Source organism: Hippocampus guttulatus, chromosome 1 (assembly GCF_054856545.1).
Source record: "Hippocampus guttulatus isolate MCC_2025c chromosome 1, RoL_Hgut_1.0, whole genome shotgun sequence".
NCBI lineage: Eukaryota > Metazoa > Chordata > Actinopteri > Syngnathiformes > Syngnathidae > Hippocampus > Hippocampus guttulatus.
In genome coordinates, this window is record NC_141261.1 from 21,511,549 (window position 1) to 21,533,745 (window position 22,197).

At 42.5% G+C, this 22,197-nt stretch overlaps 3 protein-coding genes across 4 annotated transcripts; 2 read left to right on the forward strand and 1 right to left on the reverse strand.

The window, feature by feature from the left end:
- The first annotated feature begins 156 nt into the window (after positions 1 to 156).
- rh50 (Rh50-like protein) lies at positions 157 to 3,911 on the forward strand. The gene has a single exon (XM_086119022.1). The coding sequence runs from the start codon at positions 222 to 224 to the stop codon at positions 1,644 to 1,646; it is 1,425 nt and encodes a 474-aa protein (XP_085975148.1). The 5' UTR covers positions 157 to 221; the 3' UTR covers positions 1,647 to 3,911.
- Positions 3,912 to 5,710: 1,799 nt separating this feature from the next.
- On the forward strand, positions 5,711 to 12,139 carry rbm39b (RNA binding motif protein 39b). 2 transcript variants are annotated; one of them, XM_086119000.1, is made up of 15 exons: positions 5,711 to 5,933; positions 6,502 to 6,559; positions 7,820 to 7,869; positions 7,953 to 8,132; positions 8,342 to 8,395; positions 8,955 to 9,072; positions 10,015 to 10,167; positions 10,240 to 10,377; positions 10,458 to 10,523; positions 10,648 to 10,852; positions 10,939 to 11,025; positions 11,085 to 11,181; positions 11,274 to 11,379; positions 11,486 to 11,564; positions 11,650 to 12,139. In XM_086119000.1, the coding sequence occupies exons 2-15, from the start codon at positions 6,509 to 6,511 to the stop codon at positions 11,745 to 11,747; spliced, it is 1,482 nt and encodes a 493-aa protein (XP_085975126.1). In that variant the 5' UTR covers positions 5,711 to 5,933; positions 6,502 to 6,508; the 3' UTR covers positions 11,748 to 12,139. The 2 variants fall into 2 exon arrangements, with proteins under 2 accessions (XP_085975126.1, XP_085975135.1); XM_086119009.1 differs by having other exon boundaries at positions 11,094 to 11,181.
- A 697-nt stretch (positions 12,140 to 12,836) lies between these two features.
- Positions 12,837 to 22,178, reverse strand: pabpc1l (poly(A) binding protein, cytoplasmic 1-like). The gene is made up of 15 exons (XM_086118987.1): positions 21,492 to 22,178; positions 20,607 to 20,800; positions 18,088 to 18,203; positions 17,055 to 17,194; positions 16,876 to 16,970; positions 16,147 to 16,284; positions 15,832 to 15,927; positions 15,424 to 15,684; positions 15,244 to 15,331; positions 15,038 to 15,157; positions 14,834 to 14,967; positions 14,315 to 14,423; positions 13,438 to 13,568; positions 13,268 to 13,343; positions 12,837 to 12,968 (listed from the first exon to the last, which is right to left on the reverse strand). Exons 1-14 carry the CDS (start codon positions 21,682 to 21,684, stop codon positions 13,281 to 13,283), a joined length of 1,878 nt encoding a protein of 625 aa, XP_085975113.1. The 5' UTR covers positions 21,685 to 22,178; the 3' UTR covers positions 12,837 to 12,968; positions 13,268 to 13,280.
- Positions 22,179 to 22,197: the final 19 nt, after the last annotated feature.

Consider the following 22,197-nt stretch of genomic DNA (forward strand, 5'->3'; position numbering starts at 1 on the left):
AAGAGAAAATACAAACTGGTTTCAAATGGGGACACAAGTGAGAGTGGTGCTCAATAAACAACAGTGTGAAGAGCAAAACATTTTATGAGGCAAGCCAAAGTTCAGACTACTGAATATCTCGACTTGTTTGAGCGGGAGCGGACTTGAACGTTGTCCTCTCTTATCTGTGCTGATGATAATCCTTGCTTCAAATGAAACAAACTGCCATTTGAGCTCTGACAATGAAGCCAGGTGCGAGCAGCCTACGAGTGAGGCTGCCCGTGTTTGTTTTTGCAGTGGAGGTGGTGATTTTGGGTCTGTTTGCCACTTTTGTCACATATGACAACCACGGCGATGCCAGATTTCAAACCAACGAGACTAAGGCCATGGACAATGCAGTATACAAGGATTATCCTTTTTTTGCCGACATTCAGGTGATGATATTCCTCGGCTTTGGATGCCTCCTGGCATTTTTCCGACTCTACGGATTCGGAGGGATGGTTTTCAACTTCCTTGTAGCTACCTTTTCCATCCAATGGGCCATTCTAGTGCAGGGGTACTTCCAGTTCAGCCATGAAGGTAAGATCCAACTTGGTGTGATCAACCTCATCAATGCAGAGTTTGCCTGCGCCGTGGTGCTCATCTCTTTCGGGGCAGTATTGGGCAAGACAAGTCCGCTGCAGCTGCTGGTCATGGCTCTCCTGGAGGTGCCGGTATTTGCAGTCACTGAATGGGCAGTGCTGAAGTACCTGAAGATAAACGACGCTGGAGGCTCCATCCTGATTCACCTCTTTGCCTGTTATTTTGGCTTGGCAGTCACCTTTGTGCTGTACAGACCTTGTCTCAATGAAGGTCACGCTAAGGAGAACACCAGCTATCAGTCGGACATCCTGTGCATGATGGGGACCTTGTTCCTCTGGGTCTTCTGGCCCTCCTTCAACTCGGCATTAACCCTGAAAGGCGATGACCAGCACAGGGCCATCCTCCACACCTTCATTGGCCTCTGTGCCTCCACCCTCACGGCCTTTGCTTTATCTGCACTACTCAACAAAAATGGAAAACTCAGCATGGCGGACATCCAGAACGTGACCTTGGCTGGAGGCGTGACGGTCGGGGCATCCGTAGATATGATGATTTCGCCTGCGGCCGCATATGCCCTGGGGATGGTAGGCTGCATCGCATGCATGCTAGGCTATAAGTACCTGAGCCCTGTCTTGGCACAACGCTTCCGAATCCAGGATCAATGTGGAATACATAATTTGCACGGGCTAACAGGACTCATATCCTCCGCTGCTGGGATTTATGCAATAATGGTGGCGAAAGAGGAAGTCTATGGCCCTAGTATGTATGACACTTTTAGGCACAGAGCCCCAAAAGAAGGGGATCCCAAGTTGCTTGAGCTGCAGGCATTAATTCCTGGACTGCAGCCAGGTTTGGGGCGGAGTGCCCGAGAACAGGCTCTCTTCCAGGTGGCTGCCATCTTCTCCACCATAGCAGCGGCCGCCATCGGAGGAGTGCTCACAGGCATAGTCTTGAAAATCCCTTACCTCTCCTCACCTTCAGATGATTTATGTTTTGATGACAAACTATATTTTGCTGTGCCCCAGGATAGTTACTCACCACTGAAACTCAACAAAGACATACATAAAGAGGAAACTGTTGCCTAGCACATCGTTCTCTCCTTACAGAAATAATGAAAATGAAATTGTCTTTTAAAAGTGCTTCAAAATGATATTTTGTGATGAAGTGATATGTATATTTTGCAGTAATTGTATTTATTGCCCCAGTAAATCGAATGTTTTAAAAAATTTAGATATGTATGACCATGAATATTGTGTTTGGCATAGAGACACGTCACACATTTGTGTCATTAACAAAGTAAAGATATTACAATGTGTCTAACTGTAAATGACTGAATGGAACAAATATTTGTAATGTTTCTGTTATGACTCAAAAATATCTACTGTAAAGGTATGATGCCCTGATTATCTTATTAGATTCATACAATTCACCCCAGCGTTTAAAGTATTATTTTTTTAACAACAGATTAAATTCGAAATCGGGAGTCACAGAAATCGTGGCTGTACATATGACGGGTTTAAGACGGGCAAATGATTGACGCACTTGCTTCCTCTCTACTTCTTTGTTGTGTCTAGTTAAATACAAGTTCTTTGTTATCTCTGCGCTTGTGATCCTTTTTTTTTATTTCTCACGATTACTGTTCCTCGTTGTGCAACGTGAAATTACAAATTCTGTCTAAATACTGTAGTTTCATCAACCCAACATTGACGTCACTAACGAGTTTGCCACTTAACAGACACGATAGTGACATCTGGTGGACAATGTAAGTGTACGTACTGATTATTTGCAGGAAGGCCTTTATCCTCCGTGGGCCATATTCTCTCCCTTTATTTATAATGTACGGTCATTCTTCTGCTATTTTACTCATTCGCTCTTTCGAGATTCCGTTATGACCTCCGAAGACCAAACGGTACATGTTTTGTGTGAATGTGGTGAAAACACAGAGCATTCTCAGGACTGTTCTCAAGCTGTTCGAACACTGTTATCACTGACATAAAAACGACCTATTTATGGCATTTACAGTTACACAACATCAAGTTCCGCTTTTTTTTAGCACACACTCATAAATCTAAAATCCAATTTAGCAAACAGAGGTAAAAATTTGACCTGAAACAACCTAAGTGCACACAAAATTTGGAGCACCTTGTGACTTATCGGGTCAGCGTGGTGGAGTAGCCAGATGAGAGGCAGATAATATTCAGGCAAGTGCTACCTAGCCCATCACAAATCTTCATTCAGGCCACATCTTGGTAAAGGTAACAACCCTCACGGCTCACCTGTTTTCTGGGTTCGGTCATGTGATGACCTTATATTCATATAAGTCAGTGTATGATGCAAACTGGACCCGAAGGCCCTGTCGTGTAATTTTCAGTCAAAATCAAGTGGCAGTACAAGACAAAATGACCCCCCTCCCCCGAAATGGATAAAACAAAACGGTGGATTTTTATGTGCTTAAATCAAATTCCACAATCGCAATATTAATCAGAATACCGTGTCAACACTTGTGGGGGCTCAATGAACGTATTATTCTAAAGAACTGACTTTACTTCCCTTAGAATAAGCCCACTTGTACAACAACTATTTTATTTTATACACACCTGATCAGTCAGTATTGGTGATATTGTTGAAGGGACGTAGTGCACAATAGTGTGCGAGTTTCGTCTCCGTCCGCTTGGTGGCAACCAAGACCTTACATTGGAGCGGCTGAAGAATGGCAGAAAAAAATATGTAGAGCACATAGACAAAAAAAAAACGCTTTGCGTTCACAACCACATCTAGGAACAATTTAGAGCATTCCATTCACCTGCAATGCATGTTTTTGGAATGTGGTAGGAAACCAGAGTACATGTAGAAAGCCCATGTCGACTCAGAGAGAACAAGCAAACTCCACATAGGAAGGCCAGATCCGGAATCGAACATTGCATCTCTGCACTGTGAGGCAGACGTGCTTACCTTTCCGCCCTAGAGCAGCATTATTCTGATAAATTGATTGCATTTACTAATGGCTTCAAGGATCCAAACCAAACACGCCGGTTTCCCTTTAAATTACAGAGTATCACTTTGGCATGAACAAGTAAAGAACTGCAGGTTATTTGTCAGTCGCACTATTAACAATTGGAAGCATTACACTGGATACAGGAAGGTAATCTTGATAATACACCGGTCACGTCAGTCTGGCAGCACTCACAAGCATTCGAACTGTTGAGTCATGCTGTTTGGAATTAATTTACAGAATACATCATCATTTATACAGGATTGCTCACCCGCAATTTTTTTCTTGGTGTCTTTTATCATTTTATCTGTGGTTTTATTGTTTTTTGTTCTTGGTTGTAAAGTGTCCATGAGTGTTTTGAAAGGCTCTTATAAATAAAATGTATTGTTATTCAGAACAAACGATTGAGGGCAGCTTTTATTTGTGTTCTTGCACGTGTCGGAGGAGAGGACAATGAAACTGCTGACGTTCTGGCTGAGCAAGCGTGAAACTGAATCCACTAATACGGTAGAAACTCAGTTATCTAAGGCTGAATACAAAATAATAGTTAAAATGAAAGCGCTGGACATTTGGCAAGAGAACTGGGATTTAAGACACAGAACTACTGTGTACTACCTATACTATTAATTGCAGAAACAGGTTGGTTTAGGCCAGGACGTTAGATGGGCAGGAATACTGAAGGAATACAGGAGTCCTTTTTTTACACGTATTCGGATTGGTCATACTGCACTTAATTCCACACTTTATAAAATTGGAAAGCAGGCTACAGGCAGCTGTGATGTGCGTGGCCAACATAAGCCTGTTTGGCATGCGCTAACGGTATGCAGATCTTATAAGGAAAGAAGTCCGTGGATAATACAAAAGGACAATAAACTTGCATTCCGCATTGACAGTCTTAGAAATGTATCAACAACCAAAACTCAGAATTAGTGAATTAATTATTTCAGGGAAATAAGGTTAATGACTAGGATATGATTTTTTTATTTTTCTTATAATTATAAGATAAGATAAGATAAGAAAACCTTTATTAGTCTCGCAATGGAGAAATTCCCAATTCACAACAGCAAAGTTATGAAAGGAAGAAGTAGAACAACAAAATATAGGAGCTGCTGGAAAGGCAGCCACTCTCGCGGCGCCATTTTGAAGTCAAAATAACAAAAATAACACAACACGACACATAGGACAGTCGTGCAATCTTCACCACTTTTCTGCATACGCTTTGTTGTCTGAAGCAGTTATAGATGAAAGAGGAGAGGATCAAAGTGTCCTTTCACCAGTGGGTCAGAGACGTCATGCTGAAAATGTGCACACGTCTGCTACAAGCTAAGTTTTGAAAGCAAACACGAAGCTGTAGCGTCCATTGACGAAAAGAGATTAGTTCACTTCTCCTGTCCCACGTAATCCGCTTCAAACTCCAAGCCGCGACTCCCAGTTCCAAATCCGCATCGGCGCTCCGCACTAACGCTCTTTTCTTCTCATCGTCGGCTCCTCAAGACTTACATCCATCCAGCCGCAGACCGTTCAACAGCACCGATCTCTCCGCTGAACAAAGCGGGGCTGTGAAAAATGCTGCCCATTACAGGCGCAAGACACAAGCGCCCTGGACTGTCCAGCAACGACAGTCAAATGGCGCCGACATTCCTCCCAGTCAAAAACAGTGCTGGTATACCCATGCTGCCGAGAAGGCGCAACCACCGAGCACAGAGTCTCCTCCTTGATGAATGTCGTGGCCAAAAAATGCTGAAAAAAGTCCACATCAGGTCCACACGACGTAACAACAAACACAAAGTGACAAAACAAACACAAAAACAACAAAAAAAGCAAGGCTCATGAGAGCACTTGCTGACGGCTGCCTACTCGGGCGCCATCTTGACTTCAAAGAAAAATTATTATAATTATAATAATAATTATTATTATTATTATTGGAATTATTACTATTATTTTTTCTTAGATTTTTTTTAAAAAAGACAGCTTGTATGCTCTCCAGCATGCCTGTGACCCTCGTGAGGATAAGCGGATGAGAAAAAGGATGGATTATTTTTAATACTGTTTTTATTTGCTGCATTTCCGGTACTTTACACTCCGGTCCGTTAGGTGGCGATAATGCATCAAACGTTGGGTTGCCAACCAATAAATAAACTAAAACAAGACGACGAAGAAGAAGGTTGGACGTCGAGTGCCGGAAAGGCCACGATCACTTCTGTGCTCCCATTCCCCTTTCTCGTAGGAACCAAAACGTTTTACATAAGTCACTCATTGAAATTATTTATGCCACTTTTTAGTTGGATCTACCGAACGGGACGGATTCAGAAGAGTCTTTTCAGCGGGACATTGGCTTTCATATTTTGACTCTTCCTCACATTTTCACCCTTTCCAAGCGGTAACGTCATTGTCTGCTACGTAGGCTAGCGTTCCGAAGTTAGCTGGGCGTTTTTTAAAGACACGTTTTGGAACTATAGCATCTCGCTGTTGTTTCCTAATTATTTCCACTTACTGTGTTTACATTGTGCTCGGATCACATCCGACCTTCGTGTACGTTCATTTCCATTGGCGTCGATTTTGATTTGTATACTAGCTAGGGGCCGTTGTTTGCTACAGCAGGCCCAAGCAGGTAATTAGCGTTAGCATGTCACCGTGGCCGCCATTAAGTCTCCCCAGATATGGTAGCATGTCTTGGTCGTCAAAACATGTTGAGTGTTCGTTTTTGTTTGGCTTTTCAGCGTTTACAAAGCCTTAAGCCGTAGTAGAGAGTTAAATGAATATTGTTAACCCTGACCCCATTCTTAGGTTAAATGGAGATTGTTTTGTGTTTATTTTGTGCCGTATAAACCGCCGCGCCGAATAAATAGCAGGTTCAGCAAGTGTGTAAAACAAAATCTCTTGAGGTTGTGAGTTAATTGTGCTCCACGTGTTCAAAGTAGTTAACGAACTCATTATCTTAATTTTAGGATCGTCATGGCTGATGATTTTGATGTTGAGGCCATGCTGGAGGCGCCATACAGAAAGGTGGGTGGAGAGGTCAAAGAAATAAAGCTTGTGTTCTACACTTGACCCGTTCCTAATAATTGCAACGATGACAAAGTTTACATGAATGTTGTGTGGTGTGTGTAAGTAAAACGCTGTAAGTTTATAAATAAATCCGCATCTATCTCTCTTTATAGACTTCCCTAATGATATCTCACCTCTACTCCCATGAATTCATCTTTGATTCCACTGTGAACTGTGAAAAAAAGGAAGGTAGTTATTGTGCATATACTGATGTACTGTGGTTCACCATAGGAGTAAAAGATATTCGACCTAAAACACCCAGGCCCTGTTCGGTTACGACAAGGTGAATACAAATGAGTGACAGGCCAGCAAAGTTGGCAGTATTCAGATTTATAACCTGCATGTACAGCTCAACAGATAGCAATAGGAAGGCTGTGCAAGATTGTACCTGTACTTTGACAACTTTGGAAAGCAGCTAGGGACCGACCGTCTATGATTAAGACTTAGAACCGTGCCAGTATCATCCTTACGTTGTTAAACATGTTTCTTTTACTGATAAATATGAATACTGCCCCTTTGCCTCATTCAGCCTGAATGTGTATCAGCATCATGATTTTGCATGCTACACAACACCAGATATGAATATAGCAATACTTCTATTTATAATTTGTATATTGACTTGGCATACTTTAGTCAAGACGCCACAATGGCACACCCTAAGACAATAGTATCTCGTGGAAGGTTTATTTTATTTTTTTTTGTTTTGTTTTCAATATCAATTTCTATTTCTTGGGCGTCAATATTACTAAGAAGTGTGAATCCCTGTTTGCTTCAGGGCAAGATGTGTGACAGAGGTGGCATCGAGCTCTTACAATCCAAGAACGAAAATGGGTGAAGATCACTGGACTGACACCAACCACAAAGGATCTCTTTTAGCGACCCCCGCATCTTGCGTGGTCACATGTTTAGGCACAAATAGTGACATTGGTACGGCTTGCCATAGGGGGATGGGATGAGATGAGCTTCCTGACCTCAGCTAAGAGTTGTTGGGGCACCCTCCATCTTTGATTAAGAGTACTTTGCAGCCAAGTTAAGAACAGAGGGGCAGCAATTGGGGAAGGACACCTGTCCAGGCTCAACAGAAGGACATTTTGAAGTATTATTATTAATTGAGATATTTCTGCATTTTTCTCTTGTCCCACCCCTCCCCCCTGTACCATGACGACTTGAAATGTTGCGTCTACGTCCTCATGATGTTCTTCTATCAACCTTGCTTAGGATGAGGTCAAGTCTTCTCATGCAAACGGACATGATGGTCACAACAGGAAGTATGCATTTTTGTTGCTTCATTGTGCTGGATTTACAAAGTCATGCATGACAATAATTGAGCCCTCTATTGAATGGCACACAGGAAGAGGCGCAGCAAGAGCAGAAGCCCAGGCTCCAAGAAAAGAAGGAGCCGGAGCCGAAGCAAAGACCGAAAAAAAGCTAAGAAGAGGAGCAAGAGCCGAGAAAGGAAGCGAAGCCGCAGTCGGGAACGTCCTCGGAGCAGAGAGCGAGCTGGGCGCTACAAAGCTCGAAAGAGCCCAGTGTAGGTGACCGTACTGCTGTGTGGCTTGATCCAGTGTTTTCCAACAAATTTGCACATTAAAAAAAGAAAAACTCACAAAATGCTGCTAAAAGTACACATACTGAAATAATGATCCATTTTCGTTGATTCACAAAGTGAAGTGTGCGCCTGTTTAATTGAACACACAGCTGATAAACGTGCGGGAAATCATGACTTTGTCTTTGTTTCAGACGCAAGCGTTCCAAAAGTCGCACTCCTGTCAAGAAGGAGAAGAGTCCAGTCAGGTACAAAGTCATTTCCTGTTCCTGCTTGGTGTATGCTTATATTCATATAGTCAGCCCCTCTGCAAAATGCCCGATTCTCAGCAGCATTTTGCAAAAAGGCCAATTGAGGATCAGGCATTTTATTAAGACCTTTTTTTCTTTTGCGAAGAATCTCACCATTAAACAGTGAGTTCCCACTTGCCTTTCTTCATTGACATCTGATATACCGTCCTGCATTACAATGAGGAATACAAAACAAGCAGAATTCAAGCTGCTTATGAAGTATTCGGGATCATCCCCACTGTGTATGCGGTGTGAAACTTGCTGCGTGCTCGACAGCCACCCCAGTTGCTGTCAACAGTTCGGCATCTGTTTTCTATTTGCCAAAAGTGTCATCCGGTCCCAAAAGTGTCTCCACGAGGCTGACATGAATGTCGATGTCAGGCAACTGTAGGTGTGATATTGGAGCAATTCATTTTGTGGAAGGGTTGCCGTGATTGGATAAGGTTTCAAGCTTAAATGATTGACATTGCAAATTTGTTGTCTCTTATCTCATGGAGCTTTTGTTTTATGTTTCTAGGCAACCAATTGACAATCTAACGCCAGAGGAGCGAGATGCCCGCACAGTTTTCTGCATGCAGCTGGCTGCTAGAATCAGAGCCCGAGACCTGGAGGATTTTTTCTCGGCTGTTGGAAAAGTGAGTTCCTAGGGAATTTGAATGTGAACTTTCTACTAAGGTGCTTGGGGGGGGGGGGGGGGGGGTCTTTGCGAAGCAGTTTTGCTTATCGGTGACTGCATATGAGACGCAAATTTCCAGTTTTCAGAAGCAGTTTTTTGCAGGCTAATCCCACGGCCTTGATGAGGGTTTTTTTTTTTTTGAAACAATAAAAATACATTTCGAAAACACATTGTTTATAGTAGCACGCTGCATTTTGTTGTTTAAAAACCATTTTCAGTGGGGGGGGGGGTTCAAACAATACCAATTTGTCTTGTATTTCTGAATGGGTTGTATGGTCTTTGCTAAAATATGAATTTTTAAAAAAGAGCTCTGCAATAATGTAGACACACACACACACACGGTATGAATACTTTTAAGCTGATATACACCATAATGGAACATGATTGATTTCTGGTCCGTATTAATTTTTCTGTTCAAAGTTTGATGTTCTGACTTGGACACAGTTCCAGCCAGACGTCTGAAAAGTGGACTCCCAATACCCAGGCACGTAATGCCGGTGTTAAAACGCACTAGCTGTGTCAATCTTCTAGCTAGCTTAACAATTAGCAAGATTTCTCCATCTTTGATCATCATCCATTCATGAGAATGCTACTTGTCAGAAGTGTACCTTATTCGCTGCCACAGAGGTATTGATTACAGACTTCAGAGCGACTCTGCAACGCGGCGTAAGCAGTCAGAGTACCGAGCTTGACTTAACCTCCAACTCGCCGCAGTGGGTGATGTGAGCACCTCGGCCCATCGAAGCTTTCGGAGACATGTCGGCGGTTGATTCTCAATTTCAATGTGTTTTAATCAGGCCCAAATTGTACCTCGCAAACTGCGATGCAAAGGCGCTTAATTCAAGCCTCGTCTTGCCTCGAGTATATAAAATTGATGCCTGGAATGTTTTCGTCTCTGTAGGTGCGAGATGTGAGAATGATATCGGACCGGAATTCACGGAGATCGAAGGGGATCGCCTACATTGAGTTTGTGGAGTCGTCCTCGGTGCCCCTGGCCATCGGGCTGACGGGCCAGCGGCTTTTGGGAGTGCCCATCATTGTCCAGGCCTCTCAGGTCAGTGGGCACACATCTTGCTTCCAAATGTTAGACAGACATGACTCAGGTTTCTAACATACGCATTCACAGGCTGAGAAAAACCGGGCTGCCGCGGCGGCCAATAATCTTCAGAAAGGCAGCGCGGGGCCAATGCGGCTCTACGTGGGCTCGCTGCACTTCAACATCACTGAGGAAATGCTGCGAGGGATCTTTGAGCCCTTCGGAAGGGTCAGAATGGACTTGCACATCCGAGAGAACGTTTTGTGCTTGTGCAGATGAATGATTGTCATCCTCTTTTGTTTGTGCAGATTGAAGGAATTCAGCTCATGATGGACAGCGAAACCGGACGCTCCAAAGGATACGGCTTTATATCAGTAAGTGCTCGTTGTCCTTTGACATGTTTTCTGTGTGTTCATATGGCCGGCTATCCGTTATAGCTTGCCTATTTACAGTGTGCGTTCATGACGACGATCATGGTTATCTACCTTCATCTTCAAGTTTGCAGATGCCGAGTGTGCAAAAAAGGCCCTGGAGCAACTGAACGGCTTTGAGCTGGCCGGCCGGCCAATGAAGGTGGGCCACGTCACGGAGCGCTCGGACGCCTCCACCGCAAGCTCGTTCCTGGATAACGATGAGCTGGAAAGGACCGGCATCGACCTCGGCACCACGGGACGACTGCAGCTCATGGCTAGACTTGCTGAAGGTTTGGAACATTCCAATTGGATTTCAGTATTTTGTTTTATTTGTTTTCCATTCTCTCCCCTTGACCCAACATGTTTGGTCCTGCAGGAACGGGTCTAAAGATTCCTCCGGCTGCTCAGCAGGCGCTACAGATGACCGGCTCGGCGTCTTATGGAAACATGGCCACCCCGGCAAGTAAGTCAGAATGACTGCTGTAGTCAGTTCTGTCACATGATTGTTTGCTCAATGTTGAGCCGTTGCAGCTCCTGCACCGAGCCAAGCTTTAAACCTGCCATCTCAGCCACTGGCCACTCACTGCCTTCAGTTGTCCAACCTCTTCAACCCGCAAGCGTAAGGCTTTCAAAGTGTTTCGAAATACTTACAATATGACCTAATGCTGGCCTTAATGGTTTTTGGGTTGTTTTGTTTGTTTTCTCTCTTAGGGAAAAGGATCCCAGCTGGGCCATTGAGATCCAAGATGATGTCATCGAGGAGTGTAACAAGCATGGGGGAGTCGTTCACATTTATGTTGACAAGAACTCTGCTCAGGTGAGAACATTCCTTCGTTTCTCATTTGTGGAACAACTGCAAGAGATCTGATAGAATGAATAGATATTGTTTTTACCTTAACACAAACATATTTTGGGGGGTGCAGGGTAACGTGTATGTGAAGTGTCCCTCCATACCAGCAGCAATGGCCTCTGTAAATGCGCTTCATGGACGCTGGTTTGCAGGTATGTGCACAAGCACTTTTCCATGCAAATGAGCACAAATGACATGATTCCAGAGGAACACGTCTTTTTCCTGTTTGTCTTGTAGGGAAAACGATCAAGGCGGCCTATGTTCCCTTACCAACCTACCACAACCTTTTCCCGGATTCAGTAACAGCGAAGCAGCTTCTAATGCCATCACGTTGATAGTGAGGCATGCTTCTGATCATCAGTGTAAATACATTTCTTTGCATTGATTAAAATGTCTTTGAAAAGGCCTCATTGAAGTTGGTTGGCTCAAGTTTGTATGTATGCCCTTTCCACAAAAAAAAGGGCCACTTTGAGATTCCTTTCAACTTTGTGGCTTTGTGCTGTCAAGTACCACTGAAGAAATCTGCAGATCTGTTTTTAAATATTCCCATCTCATCTGCTTGTTTCCTTGAGTACTTGTAGATTGAAAACAAATAGGATTACATAAATGTGTTGGAATATTGGGTCTTGAATACCAAAAGTATATCAATGTTAACAATAATGCTTTGTAATTTTTTACACACATTCATTTTTAGTATGAAGGCTCCCAATAAACTATTTGAAAACAATTCCTTGATATGTTTTGTTCCTCTTAGAACAAGCCTCAAATTGGTTTAAATCCAAACTTTCAAATGAAGGTTACATTGTTTGAATCCATCATTGACATTCAAATATTCCGACAGAGTAATTAGGGTTGAATTTCAGATAAATTATGCGGCAGGTCTGTCCATCTGAATAACTATAGTCATTCCATGATTTTGTCTCTACACCATATTACATTTTAAACAAAACATGAGTAGGCAGGTTTAATTTATTATGGGTCTTACCATTCCTGTTATTTTCAAGTCTGAAGAATTATTTGGCCAAATTAACACAATTGTAAACAAGACTACAACTCAGTAACCAGACTCCAAAGATAAATTCTAATTTTCTTCCTGCAGATGCTTTGCCACTAATCCCACCTGTATGGAAGTTGTCACGTTTTATTTTCCACTTTTATTATAAATGAATTCTAAATCCGAGTCGTTTTCTTTTGAACTTAATTCTCTCTTGCAATGACTGTTCTGTCCTTATCCGTAATTGGTTGAATATAAATTTTATGTATCAAAAGTATGTGTGGTATCGGTGAGTACTAAGTGTTATTTACTGGTCAGAAAAAAAGTGGTATTGAACATCTACGTGAAACACTACATGATGTTCAGTGTATGCTCTGATGTTTGCTTTTGGCCACAGTGCTGCTTTAACATGTTGAAATGACAAGACGGGTTTAATGCCTATTTTGTGAACTTTATAATGTAACAAAAGACATTAACAAAAAGAACAAAAGAGCTGCTTCTCCTGTCACTTCCATTTTTTTTTTAAATCAATGTTACTCCTCTTCGAGAAAGTTGTCTCCACCTGTAAAGAAAACTACAGTTACATTTTAAACAAATGTCCAGATAAGCAAAGAGACATCACACTGAATTTAATATCAAAATTTGTATTGAAGCACATGGAATAAAATTCATTTGATGTCCACCCACTTTGTGGCAGCTTTGAGCTCAGGCTCACAAATGGAAGTCATTTCGAGAATTACTTGATGCAACTCAATACTGTATACAAGTCATACATGTTCACTTATTAAAAAAATAATAATAATCTGCAAACACAGTGGCATCCATTCACTAAAGAATCTTAATAGAATTAACATAGCTGACCTTAAAGGATTTCTCACTTTTTTGGGGAGCAAACCTTGGCCTGGTGGGCTTGTAAGACAGCGATGGCCTCGTCCACCTGATCCAAAAGAACCAAGATAATAATTATTTGAATGCGCTTTTTTTTGTTGTTTTGCTTTTGCACAATCATGGATCAGGGTCGGGTTTTTTGCCTTGCAGTGGAGGGACTCTGGTGACTCCAGCATGTGTAGCAGCTCTGAGTTGTCAATTTCTAGCAGCATTCCAGTGATTTTTCCAGCCAGGCTTGGGTGAAGGGCATGGATCAGAGGGTACAGACGCTCACCTGAAGCACAGCGCGCACGCACACTCAGCATACAATATGTTGAAAAGAAGCCTTTCTTCCATTCAGTCATTCAGAGAACAGACCTTTTAGACCAAGGGCGGGCAATTCATTTTGAGAAACTGAAATGTTTGTTGAAGGCCACGCCAACATGCTAATCTCAATCCATCCGAGCAAACGCCTGTCCTACGTCAGCTTCACAAACTCAATGTGTACTAAGCGGATATTAATATGCAGCAGACACATACCCCCAGGCTCTCGAGGGTCCTTCTGCAACAGGGCACGACAGCGATAGATTTTAACAAAATAAACCAACTTAAATGAATCCAACCTCACTTTGTTCAGTCAATACTGTTGAAAAACATCCAGACGTTAGATACTGCTGCTCCTTCTGGTGAGGGCACCTTACCCACCTGGGGGGCAGTATCATCCAGACATATGGAGAAGATAAAGAACCTACCTATGAGTCTTGTTCGTGTCTGTCTACATGTGTTTCTCCACCGTTTGTTCAAATATGGCAACGACTGTCTGCCCGTCGATGGCATTTGCAACGTTTGTTAGCATGAAACTGAAACAGACTTCAAAAAGAGCTATGTGGTTGTTTATACTACACAAATGTCATTTTATTTTGCGTTTGAGAATCAACTTAAACTGGGAGTGGCAAGAAACAGCTTGAGGTCTTTTTGAAGAATTGTTCACATGTGCCCAACTCCTGCTTGTTGAGTGAGTCGAGTTCACTCACTCCATACCAAAAAGCTGCTTCTGGTCCACAAGTGGTGCTGCAGCCAACATTGAGGCAGTTAGTGGCTCCATTCCTTGAGCATGCACGGGCTGCTCCATCACAGGGGCAGGACCAACCTAAGAAAAACCTTGCTCAATCAGTCAGCATGAGCACAATGCGGTAAAAATAGACAACTGAAAAAAAAAAGGGGGGGGGGGGATCTGTGATCATCTCTAGCTGTTACATCCGCTGCATTCCAATGCTGTCCACCACGGATTCAAATATTAAATCACAGCAAAAGCAGTGGCCGACGTTTGGCCACTCATGTCAACGAGTTGACCAACCTCAGTTCAATCGGGTTTAGCTGCATGTGATTTTTTTGCACTTGCACTTGAGTAGTGTCTGAAGTGCAATCATCAGTCACATTTTGGCTCCCAACGCAAAGCCAAAAATGAAATAAAAATTGAGCGATGGTTCGCAACATGAAAAACTTGCGAGTTAAGGTACCACTGTATTTCAGAGCTCGGTCCTGAAATAAGCAGAGTACCTGCAGTCTTGTCATGGTGGGTAGAGAGATGACCTGCTGAGGGTTCCGCACCGCCGACGAGTACTTAAACTGACCGCTTCTTGACACACCGGACATGTCAGCTCGGCCACATGACGTCTGGGTTCCAATGTTATCTAATTAAAGACAAGTGTGTTTCGAGCTGTGCCAACCATGTCCTGGCGGGCATCAGAAGCTGGGACTGACTTGTCTTTTGTGTGGAACTGCTGATACGTGGGGCCTGAGTGGAGGCCTGTCTCACAGTGGCGATGGGAGTGGAGCCCTGGCGAGGGGCAGAGCCGCCAGCGTATTGGGGTGAGTACGGACCTGAAAACATGCAGGCAGCATCATTTGTGTCTAGATGCGCCTTCAGCGTTCCAACACATCCGCGTGGTCCCGAGTTATCACTTCACCGTGCACTCTTGGCGGCTGTCCTGTCCAGCGAGGCACCGATCTCATGTTGCTGACAGCACCGTGCTCATAGAAGGTGCGCGTGGACGCCTGAAAGACAAATGCCGGTTTCAAATGAAACGACAAGAAGCGTATGAATAAATTACAAATTTGAGAGGGGGGAAAAAAAAAAATCAGCCTACCTGCGGCACTGTCATGTAATAGCTGGTCTGATGGTACGAGTCGATGAGGGGACTGTTCATGCTCCTCAGGGTGGCCAGTCTCTGCATGTACTTGTTGGTGAGAATGGCTTTACGCTCCTCCCTTCGCTGAGCCAGTGCCACGTACAGGGGCTTGGTAGCAATAATTCTTCCATTCATCTCAGTTACTGCTTTTGTCGCCTCCTCGGGGGAAGAAAAGCAGACAAAACCAAAGCCTTTGCTTTGGGAGCCATCGGTCATGACCTACAAGATGAGAGAGGTCAAGCACAATCAACACGAAGGACCGTCACACCTGGGACTTTCTGCTCGCAGACAGCACGGGTCTGCTCAACTTCCAAAAAGTCAAGGCACTGCCTAATGTGCTTCTCAATGTCTCATCCCAGCACATACCTTTGCACTTGTTATGGTACCATAGGGGGAGAACTCCTTCCGGAGTCTCTCGTCATCGATGCTGTCGTCCAAGTTCTTCACATACAGATTGACGCCCTGAAAGCAGAAAGTTCAGATGTGTGCCCCTTTTCAAGACATAATCAATTATGCTAATTGCCATACAGAAGTCAACACAGATGTAAGGCTAGGCAATATTGCTGTTGAAAAAAAAAAAAAGGAAGAGAAAATGCCATTTCAATGTATTTTTTCCCCCACATCTGAATTAGCAAAACTGTTGAAATCATCGACCCGACTTGACTTTGTTATGAGCGGTACCTGATAGCGCTGGATGCGGTCCTGTTTGATCTGGTCGAACCTGCGCTTCAGCTCTCCCTGACGCTCCAGCCTCTTCTGAGCCCGTCCAACATAGAGGAACTTCCCGTTGAGCTCCTTACCATTCATCTCATCCACCGCCTGGCGAAAACAAAAAAGGGGTCACCACCACCATGACTTCCCTTCAACTAGACCCACTTTGCCATTTGGCTTCCTCCATCTTGTGTCAATCTCGTTGTAGGTTACAAAATAATTCTTGTACAGTGGTATCATGCTCAAATCACTCTCATCACCTTTCCCCATCAAAATAATGGATAAAATCCACTTTTTTTCCTTTTTTCAGTCATTTTCTGACTGAAAGAAATCTGGTTAAATACCTGCACAAAACCTGAAATGCAAGCAAAAAAATTACAAGTGATGGTGGTCAAATGTGGAGTTTGCCATCACTTTGTAGTGTTGGTGTGCCTGTAGCTAACAAGTCCAAATTTTGTTCGGCACGCGCACACACACACACACACACACGCACGTCGGCTTGTATCTCCAAAAATGTTTAACTGGAGACACCTGTTAATAAAAAGAACCACTGCATTTATTTATTTTTATTATTATTGCTGTCTCATCATTTCTGCTGAGCTGCGTATTCCCTGTCGTCGTTTAAACATGGACATCGTGGCACAATTAAAATCCAATCACAAAGCCACAGAGAAAGTGAACATGAACTTGCCACGCTACCTTTTGCGCATCCTCATGGTTAGTATAGTTTACAAAGCCAAATCCACGCGAACAACCTCGCTCATCCTTCATCACGCGCACACTGAGAGTCTTGCCTGAAAGAAGACACAGTCATTTCATATCCCACGATTTAGGTCACTCAGCTCAGGCAAAAAGCTGATTGGGACATTTGCTCTTACCAAATGCAGAAAAGACATCTTTTAGATTGTCATCAGTGTAGTCTTCACCAAAGTTTTTAATGTAGACATTGGTGAATTTCATAGCTTTGGTGCCAAACTCCTGCTCTCGGTCCTTGCGAGACTTGAAGTGGCCAACAAAACTGCAGACAGCGCCGCAGTCAAAGTTAGCTTGGGGGAAGGGGAGGGGGAAGCGCGTCATTTAATTGTCCTAAGGGTAGAAAGAAGCCTTTTGGGAGTAAACATTCTCGGTACTTCACATTTTGAACACAAACGCCTAAACTGAGTTTACATGGAGACTTTTTTTTTGTCAATCTGTCCAAATGAATGATTTCTGGTTCCCTGGCATGATCTCTTCCTATCCGCCGTTTACAAGCTGCGCTCCGTTAATCGGATCAGTCATGTGACAGGCGGAGATCGATGTAAACATCACATGATTTATCAAGATGCTGTTGGGTTTTGTTTTTGTTTTTTGTTTTTGCCCAGTCGCTGATCATTTTAACACTTTTGTCAAAGCAAGATCTTAGAAGTACTTGAAAACGAGTTCGCCCATCGCAAACAAGCTCAAGTAAGATGCTGCTATTTGCAGTTGCTGCGGGCCTTGATTATATGACCTTTATTACTGTATGTCATACAGGCCCCAATGTCGTCATATACACACAGTACTGTTGCTTGAGACCAATTCTTGCCTACTCTACCTACCACTGCCTCTCTGTTTACGCAAAGATAACTAACCTATTAACAGATTCAGATTCAGAAAACTTTATTTATCCCCGTGGGGCAATTAGATCCACTACCAATTGATTGACCGACGGAGAAATCTGAAATGTGTACTCAAGCAAATTGGTTGGTGTGGTGCAGACTCCGCATGATTTTGGTCCCCTGACTGAGCAAAACAAACTCTGCAAAGTGAGTGGTGTCGAGTCATTCGTAGCTGAAAGGCATGACTATTCAGTCTGCACCACTCTTTTCCTAACCTTGTTATCAGGTTGCTCAACAAACGCAACAGATCAATATCAGACATTAATGTACTCACACTTTTCTATCATTCAGCAGCATTCCATTCATGGTCTTAATGGCACGGTTTGCAGCTTCCTGAGTCTCAAAGTGAACAAAGCCGTAGCCTTTTGAGCCTTTTTCATCACAAACGACCTACGGGGAAACACAGCATTCAAAAGTTTGAGTTAGGGAAGGGGCAATTCATCAAAATTGAATTGTGATTTCAATGTTGGCTTGTCTCGATCTGAAAAACATTATAAACAAAGAAAAACAATGAATATGTGCATATATGCACACGTTCGCAACGTGAAAGTACCTTTACTGTACAGTCGAACTTGACCAGCGAGCATGTGACGTGATGGGATGTGATTCTGCCCTTCCTGAGCATGCTTACTGTTTAATAACACCTCAGTTGGAGTTAAAAACATGAGCAGTGCTAATGTTAAAGTCCATATAAAAAGAAAAATCGCATTGACATGCTAACGTGACATTAGTATGGAATACATATATACAAAAAATATTAAAATTCTAAGGCTTTGTATTCTTCCCAATCTATGAGGAAAAAGTAAAGGACACTTTGATCCTCTCCCCTTTCATCTATAACCGCTTCAGACAACAAAGTGTATGCAGAAAAGTGGTGAAGATTGCACGACTGTCTGTGTCCTATGTGTTGTGTTGTGTTATTTTTGTTATTTTGACTTCAAAATGGCGCCGCGAGAGTGGCTGCCTTTCCAGCAGCTCCTATATTTTGTTGTTCTACTTCTTCCTTTCATAACTTTGCTGCTGTGAATTGGGAATTTCTCCATTGCGAGACTAATAAAGGTTTTCTTACCTTATCTTATAGATTTATTTATAGAGCTCAATCACAACTTACTTCTTATCTGTGTGTACTCCATGCATGGATGGCACTACACTGCCCCTAAGAGGCTAATACACACATAGCGAGAACCACCAGTATTTATTTGTGTTTATTGCTATTATTTTTGTATATTTTTATTCGAGCTGTGCAATCTGGCCAGAATTTCATATTAATATTTGTGCCAGATATCCTGATAACAATATTACTATGGGTTCAGTGTAAATTAACCTTTTTTTTTTCTTGAAAAAACAAAATCAATCAATATAAAAGGATGTGGTCAGTGTTATGGGTTTTTTTTTAATTAGAACTTATTGAGACCCACCAATATTCATAAAGTCAGCAATACATTTATTTCAAGTGTGCTTTAATCATAAATAATTTGACGCTACAAAGTGTTTTATTGCATTTGAGTGTTTTAACTGCATCATGTGTGTCAAGTCAAGTACAACTTTATTGTCAAATGTGCAGTATGTGCAACATACAGCACAGAGGAAATTTCTTCCATCTCAAACAGACAACAAGAGGAGCCGCTGCGGGTGCCCGCGCCGCCATCGTGTGTTGTTCTGTCCCAATTTGTCTGTGCCTTTTAATCGTCCCTAAATGGGGTTAAGTACCTACGGACACCCATTTCACTAACGACTGACAGAACCACGTGTGTAATACACCAAATACGCTACTTCGAATGTGACGCGCCGCTTGTCTCGTGCGTGTTCACCATGTTTGTATGCGGGAGGGAATGACTTCACTTTGCTTCAAGCAGACAGTCAGTCGCTCTGCCCCCAAACTCTGGAACTCACTTCCTCCCAACATTCGTAATATTGACTCTCTTTCCATATTCAAAACCCAGCTCAAAACCCACCTATTCAGACTTGCCTACCCGCCTTAAATCTTTCTTTCTTTCTTTATTATTTTATCTGTGTTTTACTATTGCTCTTGGTTGTACAGTATCCTTGAGTGTTATGAAAGGCGCTTGCAAATGTGATGTATTATTATTATTATTACAAGAGGAGGAGTACTCGTCTTCCGTCCCAAAAAGGTTTACACTTCGCTAGTCTGGTGACTGACGGTGTTTGTGTTGGGAGCTAAATGCTATCTTGGTTGACGCTTAAACCATTGAAAAACCATTCAATCCAGCCGGTTAAGAAAGCGGACTTTGTTATGTCTCTCAACGCCCGACCACCAAGATGCTAATGCCCCCAAATTTGAGGTGTGGATTTCTAAAAATAAAGTTTTTATTCATATTTTATCATCATAGCTATTTTTGTGTTATGAAATACTAATGTTGAGATGGTTATCACAAATACATGAAAAATATATAAGAAACAGTGACGTCATTTTTTGTTTGATTGGCGGCCAGTTTTAGCTGTAACAGCCAATCATGGCGTTACTGAAAATAAGGTTCGGTACGCAGACATACAGTGTATGCGATGAATACGTCAATATTTGCATGGGAGAGTCCTTCACATTTTTCAAAGTGTGGCATTGTGCAATGTTGCAAGAAATGTCATGTGTTTTGTATTTTATGGATGACGCCTCTCTCGTGAAGTGATAAAAGCTTTGTAGTCAGTGCCTCTATGAAGAGGAAACCACCCTAAAATTCTTAAGACTTGGGCGATCATGCTAATATTTTCCAGAGGTGATGTCAACATAAATGTTGGTGATCATTGATCGCATTGTGTCGAAACACCAGCGCTTACCTTGCAGGACAAAATATTGCCAAAGGCTGAGAAGGTATCATACAAAGCCTTGTTGTCAATGGTGTCATCCATGTTCTTGATGAAGATGTTGCCCACGCCAGACTTCCTGAGGCCTGGGTCACGTTGAGACCACATAATTCGGATTGGGCGTCCCTTGAGAACATCGTAGTTCATCGTATCCAAAGCACACTCCGCTAAAAGACGAAGAGATATTGGACTGAAATAACATATTCACTGCACAAACTTAAGTTCAGAATACTTATTTAGGTCATATTTATACATAAACCGACTGAGGAAGTCTAGTTTCATTTGCAACCTTTCAAATTCTCTTTTATGTTTTTAGATACTTCTGTCAAGGTGTGATCAACTCAGGGCTGTGTTCTTCCTTAGATTCAACATCCATTCTGGGATGTCTTGTTGACATTAAGAGAGATGGCACTTTCAAATTAATGCTCCTTTACTGAGACTACCCTAAAGATATTTACAGAGAAAGGCGACGTGGCAAGAGGTGCGTCAGAAGGCGCAAAAACCATGTAAGTGAATGCAGGTTCAAATATAGCAACCATAACTGAACTCACTGTAAGCGTGACTTAAACACCATTGCTACACTTAAGATGGGACCTTTTATCATTACCGATGAAGTGATTTGAAAAGGTATTACTATATTTGAAGGCTTGAACTGCTTAAAATTGCTGCCCCCATTTTCTAGGACATCAGAGAAACTGATTCTTGTGTTTTTGTTTTTTGAAGTGCCGTGTCACAGCTTCACAAGATATTTTCACAGCATACATGAACAGTCAAATCAATTCACGACGAGAGATCTATTTTGTGTGTGTGTGTGTCGGGGGGGTGAAGGGGAAAGAAAAAAAAACAATGGAACGTCACCATCAGCCGGTTGCTGGAAGTTTATATAGGCATATCCCAAGGACCTCCGTGTGATGATATCACGACACACACGGATTGACATGATTGGTCCAGCAGGAGAAAACTTTTGGTACAGCATGGCCTCTGTAACATCAGGATGCAGGTCCCCAACATACAAAGAGGCAAGGGGATAGGTTGGTCCGCTGCTATTCATCGTTGTTGACAGCTAGTTAAATAAAAAAGTATGCACCCATTAACAACCACATGTACAAAACATTCAGGGAGAAGCTTTGATGACAAAAATACATGCTACATTTGTTTAGAGGGGGTGGGGGGGCAAGTAAAGAAAGCCTCACATTGCTGATATATTAAACATATAGTAAAGATGTGCTGTTTTGATTCCCCTTTTTAAACTCCAGTACCAGATGAGAGATGGCAGACATCTATTCTCATCAAAATGTAGGTTAGCTCCTTATAAAAAATAAAAGTAATGAGTGACTTGTGTGATTGATACTACCTAATTCAGAATTGCAGTGTGATGGAAGCAAAACTCAACATCTCTTCATGCATTTTGATGTGGTTCAAAACATTCTGTCTTGAAACACTCTCCCTTTCATAATTTTGCTGCTGTAATTTGGGAATTTCTCCATTGTGAGACAAATAAAGTTTTTTTTTAATCTTAATCAACACTTTCAGTTAAACTTTGTGAATACAATAACTCAGCTCT

Excerpts from the sequence above, each read along its gene's own strand:
- rbm39b (XM_086119000.1), top strand. The coding sequence starts at position 6,509 with ATGGCTGATGATTTTGATGTTGAGGCCATGCTGGAGGCGCCATACAGA. Across the intron at positions 10,168-10,239 it reads TCATTGTCCAGGCCTCTCAG|GCTGAGAAAAACCGGGCTGC; the intron begins GTCAGTGGGCAC and ends ACGCATTCACAG. Across the intron at positions 10,378-10,457 it reads TCTTTGAGCCCTTCGGAAGG|ATTGAAGGAATTCAGCTCAT; the intron begins GTCAGAATGGAC and ends TTGTTTGTGCAG.
- rh50 (XM_086119022.1), top strand. The coding sequence starts at position 222 with ATGAAGCCAGGTGCGAGCAGCCTACGAGTGAGGCTGCCCGTGTTTGTT.
- pabpc1l (XM_086118987.1), bottom strand. The coding sequence starts at position 21,684 with ATGAATAGCAGCGGACCAACCTATCCCCTTGCCTCTTTGTATGTTGGG. Across the intron at positions 17,195-18,087 it reads CTGCTGAATGATAGAAAAGT|TTTTGTTGGCCACTTCAAGT; the intron begins GTGAGTACATTA and ends CGCTGTCTGCAG. Across the intron at positions 15,332-15,423 it reads ATTACATGACAGTGCCGCAG|GCGTCCACGCGCACCTTCTA; the intron begins GTAGGCTGATTT and ends TTTGTCTTTCAG.